At 44.2% G+C, this 14,118-nt stretch overlaps 1 protein-coding gene across 1 annotated transcript in view; it reads right to left on the minus strand.

The window, feature by feature from the left end:
* Positions 1-94: 94 nt before the first annotated feature.
* LOC129384136 (uncharacterized) overlaps positions 95-14,118 on the minus strand; it is a 64,555-nt gene continuing 50,531 nt past the window's right edge. Inside the window, exons 9-10 of the mRNA XM_055069293.1 lie at positions 12,689-12,795; positions 95-352 (exon numbers count right to left, since the gene is read on the minus strand). Coding sequence (XP_054925268.1) covers positions 128-352; positions 12,689-12,795 — 332 coding nt within the window. The 3' untranslated portion in view covers positions 95-127. The remainder of the gene's footprint in view (positions 353-12,688; positions 12,796-14,118) is intronic.

Genomic DNA, 14,118 nt, shown 5'->3' on the forward strand with positions numbered 1-14,118 from the left:
TCGCGTCAGCGCCGACATTCATTATGGGATGGGATATGCCAGAATATTTACTTTTTCATCTTTTACCAGCAACAATGAAATTGCGTACCAGAGCTTGCATTTTTTTCCGTTGTCAGAAGGTTCAGGTCTAGGATATACTCTCCTTGATGAGGAATGTAGTCTCCCTTTCCTCGCAGCCTCTTGACATCACCGTGTAGCGTTGATAGTCCCCCCTACAGGAGGAACTCACGATTCGCACTTCGGTTTTCCTTTCTTTTACGCCACAATTTCGAAATTCAATGATGAACTTCTCGAAGTGAACTCGGCCGCTCGCAGCTGTGTGCAAGAACCGGCATTCTGATCCAAGCATGACCTGCATGTTCAAAGATATCACATAGTCCTCATAGGTTCTGAGAGATAGCGGCTATGTTCTACCGCAAGTATAAGTGCACACGCCACCATATTTTCTTGAAGGAAAGAAAATTTTCCATAACATGCTTTTTTGGGATTCCCTAGTAAGGTAATGTTTTGTTGATTTTTACGCGAACTTCGTTTCCTAATAGATGCGACTGCAACATTACCGACGTACAAGTAAAATAAAATTTCATCATAATATACGTTTAGTCGTGCAATTGAACGTCTATCTAGACGTATTGCGATCAGCAAACGTGAAATAATAGAGCAAATGTATCGCTGAAGTTGGGCCGTCATTTTAACGGGACAGAAACGAATGGTGATGTTGTTGTATTATTAGTATTATTATTACTATTATAGAACAAGCAGGTGCGCTCATACAAGTGCACCACGTTACTCGGTAGAGTCACGCGCAGTCAGGGGGCACAAAACAGAGCTCGTCCTCACGTCTTATCCAGTCTGTTGTTGTCATTGGTGTAAACTTCGACCTCACCACACATCACCGGCGCCCGCTGGGTGAAGTGCTCGCTACCACGTGACAAGACCGAGTGCATGACAGCAAACAGTATGTGCGACGAGCGTGTGGCGCACGTCGCCCACACCATCTTCGAGATGTGATTTCAGTCCAGATAACGACCGACGCAACGCCAGCAGACAGCAGCCTCTGAAAGGCGGCAGAATGTGGAACGAAGGCTTCGCTTGATAAGTGATCGTTCACAGTGGGGAGCATTACAGAGCGCGAGTCTAGGTGGAACCCACTAGCGACACAAACAGGCGCGTTCACACCGCAGTTCTCATCGTGCGCTACGCATTGCCCACTGACTATCTTCTCCCCCCCCCCCCCCCCGCCCCTACCTCAACTGTGCCGAGATGCGCTATGCGTGTACTTAAGCTTGCGATGTCGTTCCTCACAGGTTTGTTCGCAATTCATGCTAAGTGCAAGAGCGGTTGGTTTCTACGGGCATCGAAATGCCGAAATACGCTGCACGCAAAACTAGCCTTGGACAACATATGACGTGCACTAATACCGTAACAACCTTCCCTCAAATTCACTCACCACACTCAGTCTCGTTTAGCTCCATGACGCTTTAGCATCGAGAACACTCGATATGTAGCTACGACGGCATTGGTAGCCAGCAACGTGTCATCGCACCATGCTATACGTAGCAGACTTGTATTGGTTACACAAAAAAATGTAGCCGATAACAAATACGGCTGATTATTTAAAGAATGCTATTTGTGACACTGATCAATTGCTTCCCCACAAAAATTAAGTGAGTAATTACTGAAATGTAGTTACTACTTTTACGTTGCTGTCTTCTCATTCTTTATTATCACTGCTCAAATACAGTAAATAGAACGTAGAATGACCTGGGTATATTGTACGAACATCCTGGAAAAAACACGACAGTCCATTCACCCATCCAGAGCATTGTATCGACTCACTAGACATGTCAAAGTGCAGGTATCAACAATACAAGATGCCACAATTAGCAGTACAGAAGGTAAAATTCGTCGTAATGGCGGTACGAATTATTGCTAATATAAGAGAGAGAGAGAGAGAGAGAGAGAGAGAGAGAGAGGGGGGCTCTTTATTAGAAAAGCAAAGAATTTTGCTGGCGCGTATATAACCGCTGGCATGCTACTCTGTATAGGAATGGGGAATGGGATTAAAATATTCCAGAAGAGAGTGGGAGAAAAAGAGGATAAAAATAGATATGGTACGTCCGAGTGGACCTGATACTACTATTTACAGGTGACATGGCGGGTAAATTTAGGCTTTTGTATACAAGGTGTGCAATTTTTAAAGCTTTTCTATTAGACCAATTTCTGACAAGTATTTCAATAATAAATCTAAAACCCGTCGCTATTTTGAAGGGCCCGGTATTGGACCTAAGATGCTCGGTAACTTTAACGGTTCGTGGCAAATCATATCCATTTGTTGCTCAAAAAATTGTCTCTCGTCGCGGTACGCGGGGCATTCTATTAATATGTGCTCAATTATCTCTAAGTTACGACAGTTGTCACAGTATGGGTTAGTGATAAGCCCTATGCGGTACAGATAATTGGCCGTGTATGCCACTTTCAGTCGAGGACGATGGTACAATGTCTCTAAGTGTCGAGCAATTGGTCGTGGAATTTTCGGTCTCATTTCTGGGTCAATGTAGCGCAGGAAGTTATCTGGTGAAGCGGCAGGTTCCAGATGCGGTCTTTTTCTTGATAGGCATATTTTTTTGCCATGTTTGAAGCGTCGGCTTTTGTAAAAAATGTTCTTTTGAACTTGCGGTATTAGAGTCCATTTCTGGCAGCTTTATCCGCTCTTTCATTTCCCGAAATGCCCGCATGGCCAGGTATCCACTGGACCTTTATGCAATGCCCAGCAATCTTAGCCCTGTGGTGAAGATAAGCCATGTAAAATGCTGCAGGTTGATAATTGCAACGCTTGTGCATTTATCACATTGCAGTAGCCGCATGCCCAGGGTACACCACTGCAGATATTGGCATGATGACGTAAAGCCGCCCTACGACACCCACCTGAGTAACGGAGCTAGATCGCTTGGAAAAAGCAGGGATCGAGCGAGGAAATATTGTCTGAAAGGATGATTTGGTGGTTGCCCGAAGAAGAAAAAATTTAGAGCAATGCAAGTAAAATTAATGCTGCGGTAGTAATTGCCACCAATACAGTCGACAATTAGTGGCAATGTGTTTTTATCCCTGTGAAGCGTGCAGCGCCGTGGATAATGTTGTGCTGAGACAAAGTCACCCCACAGACCACATTTGGAAAATGGAGCAAGTTTTCTAGGAATAAACACTGCTAGCGCAAGGAAATGGTGCCTTGAAGGCAGCTTGGGCCGTGTCTACTAGAGGATAGGTAAAAAGGTAAAATTAATATTACAGGTGTAAGTAGCACCAATCGCACCAATTGAGGAAGATCAACCGCAGTGCGCCATGGACCGCACCGTCTCCGGTATTAAACCCATGGCCTCTTGGTCAGGAAAAGAGAAGGCTCAGCCATGTGTCGGAGAAGACAAGGTCAACGTATGCAAAACAAGGCCGTAGTAATTGTGCGTTAAATTCCATGTTAATAAGACATGAAATGAGTAATGACCATGACAGCGAGAGGGAAAGATACAAAATACAGGGATGTAATCAACATTCACCCAACAAATCATTAGGACCCCCATGCTTGCACCGTGTTCGTTGACCTTATCTTCTTTAGCGTATCATCTGGTTGGCACTATCTCTTGCTTCCTCTTTTTGCTGTCCGGCGCTCTCAGAATTCTGGTATGCGCCGTTCTACATTCCACAATTTTGCGAAGTCAGCAGATTGTGCTGCCGCTGAAATTCGTGATGGGGTGGTGACGCATGCGCTGGCCGTGGGATTTACGCCAGCGATGTGCTTCCCTCTCGGCGGTTCATGATAGCGATAAGAAGGCAGAGCTGCACCACAACTGGCTAAATGCTATGCTCGTTTGTACGCAGAACGTTTGGGCACCCTGATATCCCGCTGCGCAAGCGGGCATGTCACGTGGTATTTGGTTTTGTACTTCGTGGGCATCTGCAGAACGCGGAAAAACACTGATGCGTCCCTAATTCAATCGAATGAGTCTCATAATAATAGGTCAGCCTTTGATATAGTGATGTTTCTTTAGGTTTTGTATTTTCAGGTTGAATTTATTTTCATCAGTAGTAAAAACAGTAGTACAAACAGGTGTAGTATAATTGCCCAATCGGAGGTCCTGAAGTAGAAACTATCGGGGGGACCTCCTAAACAAGAAACAAATGGCGGTTAGTACAATTGTGGCAACAGTCGCAGGTTGCATCATACAAAGGCTGTGTTCGTCAGCAAAAAAAAAAACATTGGATAAAAAGAAGAAGAGAAGATGATGACGACGACGACGATGATGATGATGATGATTTTACGCGCTGGCTGGTTCTCTTGAATAATTATTAAACATGTCTGGACTCTCCACAGTAAATAAAGGTAAATGAAATTTGTTGTTTTACGCGTAAAATCCATTATCTGATCATGAGGCGCACCGAAGAGGGAAAAGGTCGTTAGTAATCGACATGTGAGAAGAGTGCAGTGCAAACGGGAAAAGAGATAGATACCCTGGCTTCTATGGAAGAATACTATGAACGCAACCGCCTGGAGTGTACCCCTTGAGACACTCTAGTTTATGGAATTGTAGGTCTTGGAGGCCGTGGAATTGGCTAATACTTTTCTGAATTCTTCACTTGATTATTCTAGAAAACCACAAGTGCAATATATATGTGCAATATCTGCAGTGCCATGAGGCTTCATTGTCTTACAGCGATGCTGTTAAGGGGAGTTGCGCTGCGATGGCGGCTACATTAAATTCAAATGCAACACTGGTTCGGAGCATTGCACTTGTTTTGAAACGTAATTATTAACTATTCAAAAATCTAAGTTACATGCATATACATTGTTTGAATAAATAACCCATTAGCACCGTTTCTTAATTCATAACGTTTGTTTCTCGCATATCATTCTACTGGCGTTTTGTTAAAAGTCAGCAAGAACCTTGTACAGTTGCTGCAGTAAAAGCAGATGCCAAGATGCTACTAGTGTGCCACTGGCCACTAAAACAACCAGCCTTGACCGTGCGCGAAGGCAGCAGCACTTTCTGTGTGCAAGCAAGGCTGGCAGCCATCAATTAGATCTCTTGTTCTAAAGGGTGCGAGTAATTCTATATAACAATTTCATTGTCAGATTGGCACACATCTCTCAAAGATTTTTTTTTACTTTTTATTCTTGCCGAGATGTTATGGAACGAAGCTTCCAAATGTTTTCATTTCAATTAGTGCACATTGCCTTTCATAATGCAGTCTTCAGCGCTGCCTGCTTGTCACCTGCCTGGTTTTAATCGTCAGAAGTAAGGCCAGACGCTGGTTCTAAGGCTCTGTAAGCCTACTTGCACCAGCAGCATTGTTCAGGAGGAACATCAGGAAGGAAGCTTGGATGATAGCTGTCAGAAGCTTGTCATCATTCTGGCACTTTTGTTGCTTTTTGGCAGACTGCCTTTTCTTTCAGTGTCATGACGTTAGGAAATTTAAGCTTGATGTGTGCTCGGAGCTAAGGGCTTGACGCGCAGGCTCCAAAGTCCACTCTACATCCTAAAGTCAGTCTGTGCAAGGAATTGTGACTGGGTGCTGCTATTACGGGCACGCACTTTCACCCGCTCCTAATATCGGGGTACAATACAATGAGCACTTTACCGGCTCTGATGACTCTCTGAGCCACGATGTTTACCTTTAGGTGGTATGGGGGAAAAAGCAAAGCTGAACTCTGCTTTATTTAGTCCCCTCTGTCAGCTTGTTACTGTAAAACTGGCACTAGATTTGCCTACCAGAACTTTAGTTTTTCCTGATCACTTAGCTTTGAAGTCCAATGAGTGTCTTGCCGTTTTCCCCAGTTTTTGATGCGTTAACTCTTTCACAAGTCAAGATCAATGAGAAATATTGTCCTCTTTACTATTTGCTTTACTTTTTTAGCAAAACAAAGTGTAGGCTTGTCAGTGCATTATCTGCTTTAACTAAGTTATTTCCACAATTATTGCATAGCACCTAATTTAGGCGCTTCTGGCACGTTTCTACGTATTTCATACGGTATTGGCATAAAGCTGCAGCTGGATCAGTTGCTTTCTATTCTTACTATGCGGTTTGTGCAAAAAGCAAAGCTGAACTGGAAAGAAATAATCAAAAACCTGTTGAGAACTTGTGCTTGCGTCATCGATTTCTTCCTTGCCTATGTGCTCATGCAATAAATTTAGTTTCTACAAAGCACTACTGCGTTTACTCTTGTTTTGCGTCTTCCAGCTTGTAAACCAATACATCGTGTATTTCCCAGTGCAGAAAATCAATATTGAAGATTCTGAATTCGGCATATAGCTGAGTAATGTGAAGAGATTAACTCATACCTTCCTCTAAACCCTCCGTGATCAATGTAAAGAAATGCTCCTGTGATGGCCTGAAAAACCTCCCTCCAATGTAAAAAAGTATTCTCATAGTTCGCTGCGAAAGCTCCTCGAAGGATGTAAACATATACTCACATAGTTCACTGCAAAATCTCCTAATGGATGTTGACATATACACCCACGGTTACCTGCAAAAGCTCTTCGATAGAAGAAAACATATGCTCCGATCGGTCACCGCAAAAGCTGCACAATGTATATGAACATATCCTCCCATAGTTATTTACGAAAGCTCTTCGACGGATGTGAACATATACTCCCGTAATTCCTTGCACAATCTCATCGACGGATGTAAACACATTTTCCCCTAAATCCCTGCATATACTTCTTGATGGAGGTAAAATATACTCCCCTAGTTACCTGCCGAAGCTCCTCGAAGTATGTAAACTTATAATCCCATACCTTCCTGCAAAAGTTCCCCGATGGATTTAAGCACATAGTTCCATAGGTACATCCAAAACTTCCATTCAGCAGGGGAGTAATATTTTCACTCCGTCTATACCGGAGTATATTTACCTCCCATCGGGGAATGCGCTAGAGAAAAAGTAAAGTTAGCGGTAACCATATTTCAGTCTGGTAACGGAGGTACACCTCTGAGCAAAAGCATACAGACCACAGGCTCGTCGAAAAACTGAATTTCTACGTGATTACCATGCATAAACGAAAACTGACGAGTGCACTAGAAAATTTGTAATGCCAAGTTGGGACTGCAGTCTTTATTTACGAGTTGCATTCAGATAAAAATCAGAAAATGAGTTTTATCGCACAATCCCTGGTCCGTATAATTTTTCTCACGGGTGTACGTCTTAACTGCGCTTAGGCCGCCCGTGTAACAAGGGTAGAATGCGATTTTACGCCACTGTGGTTGTGCGCGTTGCTTCGACTTTCCAGCTGCGGTTGACCCTTCTTTGATATGGAAGACGTGCGGCGTTTGGTCTGAAACCCACGTTGCGTGCGCAGGTGCTGCGCGCTGCAGTATTTTGCAGACACAATTATGAGAGTCTGAAATATGCGCTGCACTTTTTTTCAATGGCTAAACCTGGAGAGGTACCCTTTACGGTATGCGCTCTATATCATTTAAAGGAACTAAATTCGCGGAACAATATTGACTCCCCTTAACCCCCCCCCCCAAACACTGGCAAATGCATGCGCTGCTGTATTTGAAAAGAACAATTAGGCTACTGCATCTTGGAAAACGGCCTAATAGAACGACCTAACCTGCATTACTCCAGCTCACCCGCTTCAATTCGGTAACGGACACCTATCGTGGATGTGTCAGTCAGTTTGAATACGTCTATTTTTTATGTTCTTTTATGCGTTGCATATTGCAATCACTCAGTTCAGCCCTTGGGCGTGGCCGGGCAGCCACCATTGACCTTTAGCGCAACCACGTGACGTGACGTCACGACAGCCGGAGGAAAAGCTGGGCTCCAACACAATATGCAACGCATTCTTGGCTTAACCAAGCTAAGCCTGGCCATTTTTTACCGACCCGAAGCAATCTTGAGACGTTGAGCAACGTGTTCGCTCACTAAACGTGTTCGATGAGCAAGGCGCAGGGTGAACACGATGGCAAGACGCGGACGAAACGCAGCACAGAGCCCTTTTTCACCTGGCTGTGTATTGTGTTCCTGTATTTACATGTATCTTTGTTTTTTTAGAAATTTGCATTTCATTCTACTGACATAAAAACATTGTGAACATGCGCAAATTTTAGCCGAAGATTGGAGGTCTCTTCTCCTCAAAGTCATCGAAAACCTTTCAAGCCAGCTCCAGCTCTAACGAGGCCATCCAAATGCCGAAACCAACGCTGAGAGAATATTCAAGATGTGTTAACAAACGCGCTTCCTTGTTATCCGATATACTCGGGAAAGGCTGATGCCTGAAAGGGGGCCAGTGCCAGAGCGGCCAGGTCCCTATAGCCAGGCGACGATTGGTTGGCTGCCGTAACCCGAACTTCGCGGGCAGCTCCAGAAATGATGAAACGCTTTCCGATCATCTCAAAATGCGGAAGTACCGCTATGATCCGCTTGTGAATCTGGTATTTGAGATAAGCTTCGACACGCATGATTACGAACTCGGGTCACAGGTTGGCATTTAGCTCGGCAGTCGATCTGTAGAACGCACGTATGTTTAGTTACTTAAATTTATGATTGGTTCGCGACGCATGAAATACAGGCAATGCGTAAGACAATTTCTTTTTAATTGAAATTTTATATCTGCATAATACCTCAGATGCACTTTTCATGATAGCCACACTCGAAATCCATACCGCACACTTAACAGTCCTCTTGTAAAGCGCTGAAAACTTGGGTTTTGAACAAGCGTTCAGGTTGACATGTAAACCCATGAAGAGAACACCGAAAGGATTGAAAATGGACACGGAAGGCGTAAAAAACAACTTAATATTGTGAAATGCGGCTTACAGCTTCCTGATAAGAGACATTGTGCAATGATCTTCTAACCATTTGCATAGCTGTCAATGTTTCTGCCTAGAAGAAAATAGGGTGAGTTCGTTAAACTTAACTTTTGCACCACAATTAAACCTTGACATATTGGTGGCTACATTTTCTCTGACGGGACTGACAGGACACTAGCGCGACAGATGTGCCCGAGTTTCTATAAAGTGACTTGGAACTGACAGTATTTGGAACAGGTAATTGCTGTTACGTGCTCTAATCATTATTATTCGTTAATTAGTATTCCGCTCTACAGCGCTAAAGGCGTTTCAGGTGGGTCGCTAAAATTGCGTCAGCAGATGCATGTGCGTTCGGCTATGTTGATTGTGCGTGTGTTCTGCGTTTGCTGCATTACACTAGGCCTTAGTGTATGGCGTATCGCATATGATAAACATGCCACTAGCATAACAGAAATGAAAATATGGAGACTCCGACTGCCACCCTGACCCAGTGGCTTGCCGGCGGATGTGATTCCCAAATGGCGATGTACACCCGTCGCTCGTCTCTGGGTCATCGGAACGCCAACTAGGGGCCCTATAGCGTAAAACTATTCCAATATGTTTCTATTCCAATTTCCTGACGTCAAAATTGCGTACCCACCGACGCAAGCACCGGGCGTTCACCAGCAGGCTTGTCTGAACAGACCAATTAAACGCTCTCCTCGTTCATAGGAGGTCACTTTGTTTGCTTGAAAAACGAATAACATTACCTACACTGAGCGGCTTGTCGTATCTAAATGGCTCAAGAGGCGAGGAGAACGCTCAAGTGGAGAGGGATTCACCGGGGGAAAGCCAGTGCGTTGAAAATCGATAACCGGATGAAGAGGGTGGTGCCGGCGTCTGCGATTGGTCGGCTTTACCTTGCTTAGCTTGCGGTGGCTGGTGGAAAATCGCGGCGGCATGCAACGGAAACTTACGAATAACGGTAAAGCTGACCCTCAGAAAAGAAGAGTCGGCAGAATGAGGTAGTTAACGTTCCGAAAGTGCTTGAAAACGTTACGCAGTCACGCAAGAAGCTTTATTATACGCAAATACACCCATGCTCTCCGGCAGGTGCGAGTAGCCAGCGTCTCAGCGATCGGCGGCAGCCATCTTTTATTCCTTTCGGAACGGGGCAAGCTGCGGCTATTCCGAAAAAAATTCAGTTTCGTTCGGCATATTAATGCATCTTTATCGCGTACACGTCACTTTGACGCGGTGAGCTCGTGTGGTTTTGTGACGTCGCGTGACAGGCAGGTGAAGTGGGTGCAGCCCGAAAACTATTTACCAATAGCCGAGGGCTGATGGCGAAAAGGTGTCGAATCAGAAATAACTGTTTTTCTTTTTTCTGTCAAATCATGCATAATCAGTGTGTACACATCATATCAGATGGGGAGGTATTGCGGTTTTCGTGACGTCGCGTGACAGACAGGTGAAGTGGAGTGTGGTCGAAAAAAGTTTTTGACCAATCGCGGAGGGCTGATAGCAGAATCGGAATAGAAAAGTTTGAAATAGTTTTACGTTATAGCGCCCTAGGTTAGGTGTACTCTCAGCAGGTATTGCTTAAGTATGGTTGGCAAGCATTTCTTTCTTGTGCTACAGTTTCGGCGTGCCATTATCATGTGACGAAAGGCGAAACAATTAAGGGCGACGTGCTAAAATGTTTGCGCCGAAGCATTCGGCAGCGCGATCAGCAGTTTTCATATTTTGGGAAATTATTATTGATGCGCGACATCCCAAGACCGCATACAAGATAGGTCAGTAGGCCAATTTCACTTATAGGCCCATTTCACTTTGTTGCATATGCTGTAAAGTTTTGAGCACATTTTTTATAGCAATATAACAAGGCACTTGGAAGAAATTTTTTCTTTCCAAATCAGCACGTTTGCGCAAAAGCGTGAGCGGCACCACTCAGCTGATGGAACTATTTTATGAGCTTGCAGATACTGCTTTAAGATGAATGCGCACAGATGCAGTTTTTTTTTTCGATTATCGCAAAGCCTTTGATTCCGTATCACATGACCTGTTAATACATAAAATGAGCACTCCGAATTTGGATGCGAAAGTCAGGATGGTTATTGAAGATGATCTTAGCGACAGAATACAATGCGCAGTTATAGGAGGCAGGAATTCTAGCTTTGTCCAAGTCACTTTCGAGAGCCGCAAGCCTCGGTGCTGGGGCGGCTGCTCTTTTTAATTTACAACAATGACATCACTTCAAACATTTATTCACAAATTAGACTTTTCGCAGTTGACTTTGTCGTTCACAGATCCATGTGCAATCAACATGATGAAGACGCACACCAGCAGGACCTCAACAGCATAGCCTCCTGGTGTCAAAACTGGGAACTTAGCCTGAATACTGATTATTGTTACCAGTTAACATTCACTAAGTCTAAAATCACTAATGAACCTACTTACAAAGTGGGACATTCAATACTGAGGAAGGCTAACAAAGTTAAATATTTAGGTGTTGATCTAAGTGCGCATGTGTCCTTTTCCAGCCATATTGATATGACCGTCAGGAAAGCCGGGAAAATGCTCAGACTACTTATACAAACCCTTAGACCTGCCCTTCATATTCTTAAAACCATAGCATATAAGTCGCTGGTAAGGCCGCAATTAGAATATGCCACCGCCTTGTGGGATCCCCCCCCCCCCCCCCGCGCTACCTAATTGATAAGTTACAAGGCAAGGCCAGGTTTATATCAAGGAAGTACTGCAGAGATGCGAGCATAAGAGCAATAAAGAAACACATCAAAATAGAACCGTTAAAGGTAAGACGCCAGAAGCACAGAATGAAACTTCTGCACGCAATATACACTAAAGCCCCAGGCATTGAATAGGTAAAGTAACTTAAAGCCCCCCCCCCCCCCCCCCCCCTATATCTCAAACAGAAGAAACCACAGTTTTAAAATAGGTGAAATGTCCTGCAAAACGCCCTATACGAAGCTTTCTTTTTTCCCCGCAGTATTTCTGAATGGAATAAGTTGCCAGTTCAAGTTGTGAGTGCTCGTCGGGACGCATTTTTAATTGCACTCTTTTTCCAAAACAATGACTGCAGGCTGAGTGAATATTTTCCTTGGATTGTTATTCATATACTTTTTTTTTACTTTCTTCATTTACTTTATTCATGTACTAGTTTATTTTTTGTCTTGATGCCTCTCTCTCCTTTGTCATCCCTCCATTTTGCGTGATTATATTCTCGTGCTAGTCACTTCATGTCGGACCAAGTGCCATGCTATAATGCTTCGACGCTGCAGGGTGTACTGTAAATAAATAAAAAGTGCATAAGTCCTGGAATATCAGGTAGACCACTATACACGCGCTCTATCGCACGTCCTATATTCACCCAGCCGCTCGCCCTAATGTTTTAATTTTCCCGTGTACAGTTCTCCACAAGAGGCAAGCGCCACGAGGATGGGGCAGACCTCCAAACTTTTGTGAACAACCTGATAAAGCGCATCCCAGGTGAAGTTCTCTAATTTTTTACGTGATTCGCAGAAATAATGAAGTTGTGTAATATCTCTTGAAGGGACCATTTTAGAAAGCTAGAATTATTATTGCGCAATTAATACCAAAATTTGCTTTGCGAGCGTTGCCCCGAAGACTGTCACGAAAAGAAGTATGATAATGTATAAATTTTGCCACGTCATTTTTTTTCCAACCTGTCATCAGTGAAGTGTGCCTAAAACATGCTGCGTCGTATGGTCGGGAGTAAAAAATAACATAAAGAATGAGGGCAATCACAGCGCAGAACACTGCATCATTTCAGTGTTGCTATTACAGAACTGCGAGACTGAGATGGTGATGGAAAATGTTGAGGACGCTCCGCAAAAGAAGTTGAAGTCCTGCTGCTCACCGTGCCTCCCGAGGAGTAGGTCTCCGGAAATTTAGTCTCCCCGTGTACGGCACTCGTCGAATACGCCGTAGCGATAGTGGGCCCACTCGTGTATACGAAAGTGTAGGCTGGAAGAAAAAAATAAGGGGGTGCAATCAACACACACAATGAAGAACACTTTTTTCTGCTCTCCTACGCATGTTTATAAACAGCAATACGTACACAAAAACTGCACCGCCCAGAACAAAAATTCAAATCTCTTTGACAACACTTGTCTAACTGAAATGAAAACATTTACAGCTACAGGAAAGGAAGAATAAGCGGGAACGACAAAGTAAGCCCAGGAGACGCAAACGTAAGCTGTCGATGCTACGAGAGGTCAATGTACCATGGCACCCGTTGAAATTTCGCCGTTAGCCATACACGTGACCGCGAATATTCTTGCGTGATGTTGCGCCAGTGCTTATTTGACAACGCAACCACCTCTCATTTTACTTTGTCATGCTCACTTTTTGTTGCCCTTGACGAGTCGTCTCATTGACACCACAGCGTAACTTTCCCTGCGCTCACTCATTCAAGCAAGGTGGCTTATACGAATCTTCACTACACCTCAGGCAGGGATTCGTGCAAAACATGTGCGATGAGCCTACGTGTACCTTCCGAAACGTTTTATAGCCTAGCCGAAACGTTGGCTCCTGCTTTCAGCTATTCCTCGCTTTTCTCACCGTCTTGAATTTTCATCTCACGCATTCCCCGTGTTTTTCATGGAAGTGCAAAGCCAGCGGCATAGAGCATGACTTGAACGGAGGTAGATGAGACTCGCTTTGTTGATGGCGAAGTTGAATGAGCCGGAACACATGGGCAATTGAGATGCTTGCTGCTCATTGATGACTTGGTGCTTTCACCACCAGTAACACTCGCTCAAGCGCAAATTACCGCGTGGTCAACGCCGGCGGACGCCCATCGAATTTCGTATACAAAAGCTAAGGGAACAATCGGTGGCATCCAAAACACCTGCCAAGACCCTATTTCAATGAAATTTGCTGAAGACACAAGATCCGAGGACTACGCAGTCCAATGGGCTATTTCTTATGTTGCATGTCTTTCATCTTCAAGAGCACCATGTGGAAGGTTGAGAAGCCCTTGCATGCACAACGATAATGCTTTTTAAGCTTCGTAGGCACTATGAAATTAGGTTCCTTGAGTGATTGCCTCTTTTAACATGTAGTGCGCGGCCGGACTACCTCATGCGAAACAGTATTGTTCTTTTGTGCAGTATCTGGTGTTCTTGAAACGCTCTAATTGCGATGGCTTTCATTGGTAGATATTAAAATTCTTTATCTGGCTATATCCTGCGACATATATTAACAATCTGAAAGGCATCCGTGTGTGTGAGAACGACATCCGCGGGAGTGTAAATGGTGCTTGCGTGCTATTTATCATCAACCGCT

The sequence above is a fragment of the Dermacentor andersoni genome, chromosome 9, assembly GCF_023375885.2.
Source record: "Dermacentor andersoni chromosome 9, qqDerAnde1_hic_scaffold, whole genome shotgun sequence".
NCBI lineage: Eukaryota > Metazoa > Arthropoda > Arachnida > Ixodida > Ixodidae > Dermacentor > Dermacentor andersoni.